Source organism: Urtica dioica, chromosome 1 (genome assembly GCF_054948205.1).
Source record: "Urtica dioica subsp. dioica isolate 48M chromosome 1, U.dioica_male_clone48M_v1_H2, whole genome shotgun sequence".
Lineage (NCBI taxonomy): Eukaryota > Viridiplantae > Streptophyta > Magnoliopsida > Rosales > Urticaceae > Urtica > Urtica dioica.
In genome coordinates, this window is record NC_142756.1 from 53184849 (window position 1) to 53194836 (window position 9988).

Here is a 9988-nt window from a genome sequence, read left to right on the forward strand (position 1 = left end):
TATTTGTTTGCACGTCACATGACATTAGTCGTTTTACTTTATAGATAGACTCCCACTTACTGAGTCAATCGACTCATAGTTTTATGACCCTTGGTAATGTAGATAAGGGAAAAGCATGTAAGCGGGAAACGAGATTGAAGACCGAGACCGAGCGCGTATTGCCTTGACCTATGGGCTATGGGGTTTCTTAATCGGGGTTAGTATCTTTTGATAAAACGTTCCGGAACATATTTGTATAGGAGTCGCTATCAGACTCTAAGTTATAAAAGCGAAAAATTTCCCCGGATTTTCGCAAACTATTTTATTATATAATCTTATGAGATATTATGCTTAATTAATGTGTTTATATTATGAGTTATGTATAGATTTGAGTTGATCGGTCGCGGTTCGTGGGCGAGCTGTCGCTCCCGGGTCGTGACATGTGGGTTGTTATAGAAGTTGTTGTTGAGGCGGTTGTTGTCGAAGAGAATGTTGTGATTCCGACGTCAGGGTGGATTGTGATACCGGAATGGAGATTGGTGGAAACAATTGTGCCCTTGCCCTTCGAGAACGACTACGTTGGAATAGCCTTGTGCCAATGCTTGTTGGTCTTGGGTATTGGCTAGGTGAGGATAATTTTGCATAGTGGTATTGATATCGTCAACGGTGTTCATGAATTGTAAAGGGTCTTGGAAAATAGGAGCATTGGCGTAAAAATTATCAACATCATAGCCATCGGGTGGTTGAGTTTCGGAATCGGAATGGTAAGACATATTTAGTATTGTGTAAAAGAGATAGAAAATAACTGATGATATTTGAAATTGTGTATAATGGATATGTGTGTATTTATAGATGTGTGTATGTGTGGTGTCGTAAAAAAAAAAATTGATTGTTTGATGTGTTGAACTGTAATATTACCGTTTTTACTTCGTTGTGGTCTTGTTAAATTGTTGTTGCACATGCATATACACACTAAATGTACACAATTGACGTAAAAGTTAAAGACATGCATACCTAATACCTTATACTATTATACAAAAGAAATAAAAGAAGAAAAAGTTTAGAATAAAAAAAAAATTAAATTCTCAGTGACTGTGATAAACTCATTGACAAAAATTGTGGTTTTAGTTGTGACATTAAAAAGAAAAACTCGGTAGATGAAGTATTACTTTTCTTAATAAAAGCTTTTAAATATTTAAAAATTATTCTTTATTTTGATTAACTTAAGTTAACTTCAAATTTAATCTGTTAAAATTAACCAGTTAATTTCAATTGAAATTTCAGTTAATTTTAATATAGTATTTTCGATTAAAAAAAATAAATCAAAATAATATGATTAATCGAAATTTCAGTTTCGAAGGATGAGAGAACAATTTAGGGAAAATATCACGAGTATCCCTCGTGTTTAATCGAAATGCGAGATTTATCCCCTCTATTTTTAGAAATATCAGACATATCCATTCAGTTTAATATAAATAACATATACATCCCTTAAAAAATGTTATATTACAAATATCACCATTTTTCGTTTATTTTTTACAAAAAAATATTTGAACTCCCCAAAATACCCTTAATGAAATAATTTTTTATTTTTTATTCTATACAAAAAAATTAAATTAAAAAAATTTCTTTATAAAAAGTTAAGGATTTTTTTTATAAAAAGAGATTTTGATTTTTTTTTTTTAATAAAATAGTGAGTAAATATTTATTCTATTAAGGATATTTTGGGGAGTTCAAATTATTTTTTTTGTAAAAAATAAACGAAAAGGGTGATATTTGTAATATAACATTTTTTTAAGGGAGGTATATGTCATTTATATTAAACTGAAGGATATATCTGATATTTCTAGAAATACAATGAATAAATATCGCATTTTGATTAAACACGAGGTCATAAGAGAGAAGAAGAAGGAACTGGCTTGTGGGACCCGCAATGGCAAGACCATCGGCTTCAGTCAAAACCCACATCAGTGCATCATCACCAGTACAGCTCGTTTTCTCCTCCCGTCCCTCGAAACCCCAAACCCTCTAAACCCCAACTTTTTCTCTCTCACACACACACTCTCCTTCTTTGAGGCCATACGTACAAACACAGCAACTGTTTGAAGCAAAGCAGCCACCTTCGGTCTCCACTCCAGATCTGAGGTACATCCGATTCGGATCGGAGTTTTTTTTTCTATTCTTTTTGGGGGGATTGGCTTTGGAGAAAATGAGAAGACGAGCTCAGGATTTTCGGAGGCCACCGAGGAGGCGATTCTCGAGCATCATTTGGGGGTCTCTCTGCGCCGTTGCGTTTCTTCTTTTCGTCTACATTTGGACCAAAGGCTCTCAGATTCAATCCAGACCCTCCATTTCTAGGGTAACACCCCCCTTAATTTCCCATTGAACGATGATTGGATTTTGTTGCGCAAACATTTCGATCCATCTTTATTGCAGCGACTTAATTTCTTTTTGTATTTTTGGGGGTTGTTCAGAGATCTTACAGACAGGACAGGATAATCGAAGGCTTGAACATAACGGAAGAGATGTTGAACCCTAACTCGGTGACTCGGCAACTCACCGACCAAGTCTCTTTGGCGAAAGCTTTTGTGGTGATCGCGAAAGAGAGCAGAAACCTCCAATTCGCGTGGGAACTCAGCGCCCAGATTCGGAACTCCCAGGTCCTCCTATCCAGCGCCGCCATTAGAAGAGCTCCTCTGACAGTCAGAGAATCGGAGACCGCGATACGCGACATGGCGATCCTCCTCTACCAGGCCCAGCAATTCCACTACGACAGCGCTACGACGATCATGAAGCTCAAAGCCAACATCCAAGCCCTGGAAGAGCAAATGAGCTCCGTCTCCGAGAAGAGCTCCAAGTACGGTCAGATCGCCGCCGAGGAGGTCCCGAAGAGCATGTTCTGCCTCGGAGTCCGACTGACCACCGAGTGGTTCAGAGACCCGAGCCTGAACCACAGAAAGCTCGCCGAGACAAACAAACTCAGGGACAACGCTCTCAACCACTTCTGCGTCTTCTCCGACAACATCCTCGCAACCTCGGTGGTGGTCAACTCGACCGCTCTGAGCTCGAAAGCCCCCGAGAGAGTCGTGTTCCACCTCGTCACCGACGAGATCAACTACTCCGCCATGAAGGCCTGGTTCGCCATGAACGATTTCCGCGGAGTCACCGTCGACGTCCGAAAGTTCGAGGACTTCACGTGGCTGAACGCCTCGTACGTCCCGGTCCTGAAGCAGCTTCAAGACTCGGAGACCCAGAGCTACTACTTCTCGGGAAGCAACAACGTGGACGCTCGGACTCCGATCAAGTTTCGAAACCCGAAGTATTTGTCGATGCTGAACCACCTGCGATTCTACATTCCGGAGGTGTTCCCGGCGCTGAAGAAGGTGGTGTTCTTGGACGACGACGTGGTGGTCCAGAGAGACCTGTCGGGGCTGTTCTCGGTGGAGCTGAACGGGAAGGTGAACGGGGCGGTGGAGACTTGCACGGAGACGTTCCACCGCTACCACAAGTACTTGAACTACACGCACCCTCTCATCCGGTCCCACTTCGACCCCGACGCGTGTGGGTGGGCGTTTGGGATGAACGTCTTCGATCTCGTGGAGTGGAGGAAGAGGAACGTCACCGGAATATACCACTACTGGCAGGAGAAGAACGTTGACCGAACTCTCTGGAAGCTCGGGACTCTCCCGCCGGGCCTCTTGACTTTCTACGGCCTGACCGAGCCCCTCCAGCCCTCCTGGCATGTCTTGGGCCTCGGCTACACCAACGTCGACCGCCAGGTCATCGAAAAAGGAGCCGTTTTGCACTTCAACGGCAACTCCAAGCCCTGGCTCAAGATCGGGATCGAAAAGTATAAGCCGCTCTGGGAGAAGTACGTTGACTATTCTCACCCTCTCTTGCAGACCTGTAACTTCCATTGAACAGAGTTCCGTGTTTTTCTAGCCTTGTGTAGTGTGATTAAGAAAAATAACAATTGGTGTAATTCATTTCAACTCTACGAGACCAAACAAAATTGTTTGGTGGTTCACTTTTGCTCCTAAAACAGAAGCTGTATTTGGATTAGCTTGATAAACTTTAACCGTTTTGCACAACTTATTATTATCAGATAATTCCCTTCTATTGGCTACATTTTTTGGTTTATCATGATCATAAATGGCAATTCACAATATAGAATATTATTGTGCTTAACTTCAGACAAATCATAAGACCTATTTGGTAAGTTTGTTGGCTTAGACGAATGTCACAGCAAACAAGTCGTTGTAGTATAGTGGTAAGTATTCCCGCCTGTCACGCGGGTGACCCGGGTTCGATCCCCGGCAACGGCGTACTTTCAATTATTTTCGTCTGCGCCTAGTTATTTTTCAATATGCTAACGTTTTTAAATAATTTCTGTCACTGTTGCAAAACAACGTTGTCGTTGTAGTATAGTGGTAAGTATTCCCGCCTGTCACGCGGGTGACCCGGGTTCGATCCCCGGCAACGGTGTACTTTTAATTATTTTCGTCTGCGCTAGTTATTTTTCAATATGCTAACGTTTTTAAATAATTTCTGTCACTGTTGCAAAACAACGTTGTCGTTGTAGTATAGTGGTAAGTATTCCCGCCTGTCACGCGGGTGACCCGGGTTCGATCCCCGGCAACGGCGTACTTTTAATTATTTTCGTCTGCGCTAGTTATTTTTCAATATGCTAACGTTTTTAAATAATTTCTGTCACTGTTGCAAAACAACGTTGTCGTTGTAGTATAGTGGTAAGTATTCCCGCCTGTCACGCGGGTGACCCGGGTTCGATCCCCGGCAACGGCGTAGTGTTTTTCTCTTATTATTTTCATCTGTATTGCTCTGTGTATGTTGTACATGGCTTTTTTCAGTTACAGATTTGCAAGGAAATGTCTGCGTAACTCATACTTGAGCAGAATAACACTTGCTTGTAATTGAGATACAATTAAATTAATCAATTGAGTTCAACTATCTTCATCAGTAGTCCGTAAAAATAACATCGTAACTCGTTCAGTATTCTATGTAAAAAAATAAAATAAAAAATCTTTCGTACAAAATAAATCTATCCTTATTTTTTATTTAGTTTCCGATAAGATCGGAGAGAAATGAGAAGATACACATACACACATATAAAGAGGACACATGGCAAACACTCACCGAAGAAGCCCACACCATGCCGCTGAAATGGTCCAAACCTCTCCACTCGACGAGCCTTTGAGTGCTTCCCAACAAAATTGTTCGGAAAATTTCACAAATATTGTTTGATTTTAGAGTTTTTTAATATTTTCCGCAAAAATATTAATAATCTACTTATAAATCACCTAAGAAACTTAGACATATTTACCAATAACTTTTTAATTTTGTTTAAAAAATAAAGACCAGTTGATAAATTCATTATTAGGGTAAAATTCGTTTTTTTTTCTTCATATTTTTAAAATTCTAGTAATATGTTTATGCGTCTGACATTACATATGCTTTAAGTTCTCTCTCTCTCTCTCTCTATATATATATATTGAATTTAAATAAGAAATTCATGTTTTTGTAATATATATGAAAATGCTATAATTAATGAATCTTAATTCTTTTTAATAATTTGAAAAGAATATAACAAGTTTTCAAAACCTTCCATGACTTTCTCAACAAACTGAAAAGACTCATGACTCATTCCCGTTGCAGAACCAGATAACGCAATGAAGAAAGAAAGCACTCAAGCAGAGACGGTTTTGGAGGTACGATCTTCGAATAAGCTCCAAAGAAGCAAGTCCCGAGAGCGAGAAGTCACTTCTCGCCTCCACCACTCTCCGATATCTCCGATCCATCGAAAACCAAACAATAAGAACCGATCCGAAGAAGGACCGATCTCGGTCTCTCTCCAAACCCTCTGGCCTTATTCTTCTCCGTCATCGTCTCCTACTTTCAGCGACCACTTGAAACCAAGACTCGAGAGAACTGCGAAAGAGAACCGAAGACCGGTCTTCGTTGCCAGGGAAAACTCCACTCTCCGGCGGAAAAGCGATCGCCGAGCTTCAGATGGGCTCGCGGAGGCCAGAAAACGCGGCGTTGAAGTCGCGTCGAGGTATATGGCAGAGAGGGCTCCGAGGCCACCGATCGGAGGGAACGAATCTCCTGCGACTTTTCGGAGAGCTCGCTCTATGAGTTTTTCCGGTGGTAGCGAGAGCGGGAGAACTCAGTGGGCGTCGTCGCCAGGGAGATCGGCGGCGAAATGTATTAGTACGTCCAGGTCCACGTCAGCGGCTTCGGTCAGTGAAGAGAAGTTAGTCAACGAAGGGTTTGGTTACTTGAAAAGCAAGAAATCGAATTCGGTTTCAGAGACCGTTCACGATTTTCGTTTACTGCACAATAGGTTGGTCCAATGGCGTTTTGTGAATGCTAGGGCTGAAATGGTCAACGTTAAAATAGCTAAGCACGCACAGGTACTTCGTGTTGCATTAGGGTTTTTATTTTTTTAATAACTTCGTGTTGCATTAGTTAATAGGACTAAAAGGGCCTAAATATTACTATGTATATGCTGAAGTGTGAGTTTTCAATATATAATATATGTTGCAGCGCAATTTGGTACGTGTTTGGAATGGGTTTGAAAAGCTACGACATTCCGTGGTTGAGAAGAGGATACAGCTTCAAAGGGAAAGGCTTAAGATGAAGCTCAACTCGCTCCTTCAATCTCAAGTAATTTATGGTCAAACCAAATCAGAGTTAAATTAAGATTTAAATATTCATGTGATCTTTTTTTTTTTCAGTGTAATTTATTGCAAATATGGGATGATATGGAAAACCAGTACTCATCAACACTTACAATGGCTATAGGGTCCTTACATTCTGTAGCTTGCAGGGTGCCCCTAGTAGAAAGTGCAAAGGTAATAAGGCCATAAATAATAAATAAACCCTTGGTAAAATTTATGATAATTATATATATTGTGTTGCTTTTTTTTTTTTTTCCCCCATATAGGTTGAGACTCGATCCTGTTGTATCACCATCGGACAAGCTTTAGATCTCGCGTCTTCGTTAGAACCGATGCTAAAGATATTTTCATCTAAGGTTTATTTTATAATTCGATTTCTTTTTTAATTCTCCTTGGGTATGTATGTACTAAAAGCCAAGGGTGTATTTGTTAATATTTTTTAAATAGGCTGAAGAAAATGTTGAGCTATTGTCAAAATTGGCAAAGGTAGTTTCCCAAGAGAAGTTACTTCTACAGGAGTGCGTTGAACTTTTATGGCCTCTGTCATTTTCAGAGGTAAGTTTGTCCAAGTACGAATTCAATTCAAGATTTGCTATTTTTGTAAATTTGTTTATGTTTCATGTGTGATCAGATTGAGGAATGGAGCTTGAAATGTGGCATTACCCAAATTGGTTCTCGGCCAAAACAAGGGACAATAAACCAGCTTATAACCTTTTGAATTTTTTGTTGTTGGAAGAATTGGAATTTTAAAAAGTATTCAATATCAATAATAGATGTTTTTGTGATAACTCATCATAACGGCCGGATATATATATACCCGTATTATTAATCCTCATTGTCAAAAATATAAAATCGATTATTTGATTTGTCAAAATTGGAACTAAGATAAATAAAAAAGTATTGATGCTTAAAATGAATTAAAAATATCAAAATTGTAAAGTGAAATAGATATATTATAAATGAAAATAAATATATAAAAGTTCCGATAGGAAGAGATGTGTGGATTTTGTAGTGTATATATCAATTTCTATTGGACAAGAGTTTGTTAGCAATATTATAAATAATATTGACATGAAAATAAAGACAGAAGCAACGAAATAAAATGTACAACAAAAATTGGAAATAGTAACGAGAAAGAAGAAGTCGGCAAGGAACGAGTTGAGGCCCGTTGGACGGTTTTCTTGAAACTTTTATCGTCCTCCTCAGGTGCAGGATTACTTGGGCGACAACCTCCCAAGATACAACGACGAACAAGACACACAAAGACACCACTATCACCAAGACAAACGAAAGAAAAATATTTATGGGGGAGAAGGAAGCTTGGGAGCAGTGGAAGATTGTGGTTTTCGGTGTGTTTGAAATGAGAGAAAACTTAGTCTTTTATAGGCACAACAGTCAAACCGGTACATTAATTGCTCCATAACACGTGATAAAGGAAAGGTTACAAAACGCTTAGCCTTAATGAACGGTTACAAAACGCTCAGCCTAAATGCACGGTTACAAACCGTCCAAGCCTTAATGCACGGTTACAAGTTTAATTTCCAACATAATACGCGAGTTATTTGAGGAATTAAAACTTTCAGAAGTGAAATTTGTAATAAAAAGATAGGAATTAGGCCTAAAGCCCAAAGCCTAAAGGCCAAAGCCAAAGCCCAAGACCGAGACATCCCGAAACCTAAAACTCGAAACCCGAAACCCGAAATCCGAGCCCGAGCCCGAGCTGGCCCGGTCCGGTCCGGCTCGGCTCGGCGGCGGCGCGTGTGATTCTCAACTTCCAATTTGTACATGACAAATTTCTCAATTGCCTCATCTTTGCTTTTAAGCAAATATACATAACAATATTTTGTACAATCGTCAATGAAAGTCAAAAAATATTTATTACCACCTCTCGTGGGCATGAACTTTAAATCACATAAATCGGTATGGATTAAGTCGAGAGATTCATTACTTCTTTCAACACTATGAAATGATGTTCTCGTTAGTTTTATTTCAACACAAATTTCACATTTATGATTTGAGTCAATATTAAACTTTGGTATACACTCCAAATTAATCAATTTTCTCAACCGTCATAATTTACATGACCTAGTCTACCATGCCATAAATTAGACGACTCAATCATATAAGCGGAATAATTATTTTTATTCATTTCTTTGGCCTTGATGGCCATTACAACCCGTTCCCACATACATTCCATTTTTAGAAAGTATAAGTTTTTGAGACTCTAAAACCATTCTAAATCCATGGTTATCCAGCACAGTCCCAGAAATAAGATTCTTCTGCATATCGGGCACGTAGAGAACTTTGGTGAGTTTCATCTCCTTCCCATATGTCATCTTCAAGAAGACTTCACCTTCTCCCTTGACTTCAGAGGTGGCAGAGTTTCCCATGAACAACTTTTCTCTATCTCCTAGCAACTCAATGGTGGAGAAGGAGTTCTTGTCAGCGCATATGTGGCGGGTTGCTCCAGCGTCCAGCCACAACTCCTTCGGGTTTGAGTCAATCATGTTGACGTCGGAGACAATAGTGATGAGGAGGTCATTATCATCCTCCACGACATTGGCCTCCTTATGCTTCTTTGGCTTTCTATAATCTGCAGCTCGGTGACCAACTTTGTCACAATTGTAGCATTTACCAACAATCGTTTGTTGGTACTTCTTCTTGAACATCCCTACCTTGACTCCAAGCTTGTGGGCGTGCTTCTTCCCCTTCGAGTTCTCGTCATGTTCGACGACATTGGCTCGCTCAGAGACGGTTCTCAGTCTCTTATCAGAGCCACAGTTGTCTTCCTCAATTCGGAGGCGAACAACCAAGTCTTCAAGACTCATCTCCTTCTGCTTGTGCTTGAGGTAGTTCTTGAACTCCTTCCATCCCGGTGGAAATTTCTCTATTACGGAGGCAACTTGGAAAGACTCGCTAATGGTCATTCCTTCGGCCTGAATCTCATGGAAATTGAGTTGAAGTTCTTGCATTCGACTCTTATGTTGGAATCGATCTAGGGTTTAAGAAAAAGTTTAACGCTTCATTAAGCGGCGGAATTTTAAAAATTTTCTTTTCAAGTAAAAACAGTTTTTTACTAACCTAGACAAAGAGCAAGTACATGTAATTAAAAACTATTATGAGCTAAGAAGTTTACTAACCTTTCTTGAAGCTTGAACTTTGAGAAGCTTTTGGAAAGTTGTAACGCTCGTCTCCCCTCGCAGCACGTCTCTCTTTCTTTCCTCGGCACCTCGAGCAACCACGAAAGTTTCTATCACTAAATCACTCGAAATAAAAGAATTAGTGAGTGGACACTTTTAAACACTACGACT

At 39.9% G+C, this 9988-nt stretch overlaps 1 protein-coding gene and 4 non-coding genes across 5 annotated transcripts; all 5 read left to right on the forward strand.

The window, feature by feature from the left end:
* Window positions 1-1876: 1876 nt before the first annotated feature.
* On the forward strand, window positions 1877-4057 carry GAUT10 (galacturonosyltransferase 10). Its single transcript, XM_089616223.1, has 2 exons — window positions 1877-2338; window positions 2454-4057. The coding sequence occupies exons 1-2, from the start codon at window positions 2189-2191 to the stop codon at window positions 3897-3899; spliced, it is 1596 nt and encodes a 531-aa protein (XP_089472349.1). The 5' UTR covers window positions 1877-2188; the 3' UTR covers window positions 3900-4057.
* Window positions 4058-4232: 175 nt separating this feature from the next.
* TRNAD-GUC (transfer RNA aspartic acid (anticodon GUC)) lies at window positions 4233-4304 on the forward strand. The gene has a single exon. It is a non-coding gene; the product is annotated as a tRNA-Asp (tRNA).
* Window positions 4305-4392: 88 nt separating this feature from the next.
* On the forward strand, window positions 4393-4464 carry TRNAD-GUC (transfer RNA aspartic acid (anticodon GUC)). The gene has a single exon. It is a non-coding gene; the product is annotated as a tRNA-Asp (tRNA).
* Window positions 4465-4551: 87 nt separating this feature from the next.
* On the forward strand, window positions 4552-4623 carry TRNAD-GUC (transfer RNA aspartic acid (anticodon GUC)). The gene has a single exon. It is a non-coding gene; the product is annotated as a tRNA-Asp (tRNA).
* An 87-nt stretch (window positions 4624-4710) lies between these two features.
* Window positions 4711-4782, forward strand: TRNAD-GUC (transfer RNA aspartic acid (anticodon GUC)). The gene has a single exon. It is a non-coding gene; the product is annotated as a tRNA-Asp (tRNA).
* The last annotated feature ends 5206 nt before the right edge of the window (window positions 4783-9988 follow it).

Coding starts and splice junctions, on each gene's coding strand:
- GAUT10 (XM_089616223.1), top strand. CDS start 2,189: ATGAGAAGACGAGCTCAGGATTTTCGGAGGCCACCGAGGAGGCGATTC. Junction 2,339..2,453: donor CCAGACCCTCCATTTCTAGG/GTAACACCCCCC, acceptor GGGGTTGTTCAG/AGATCTTACAGACAGGACAG.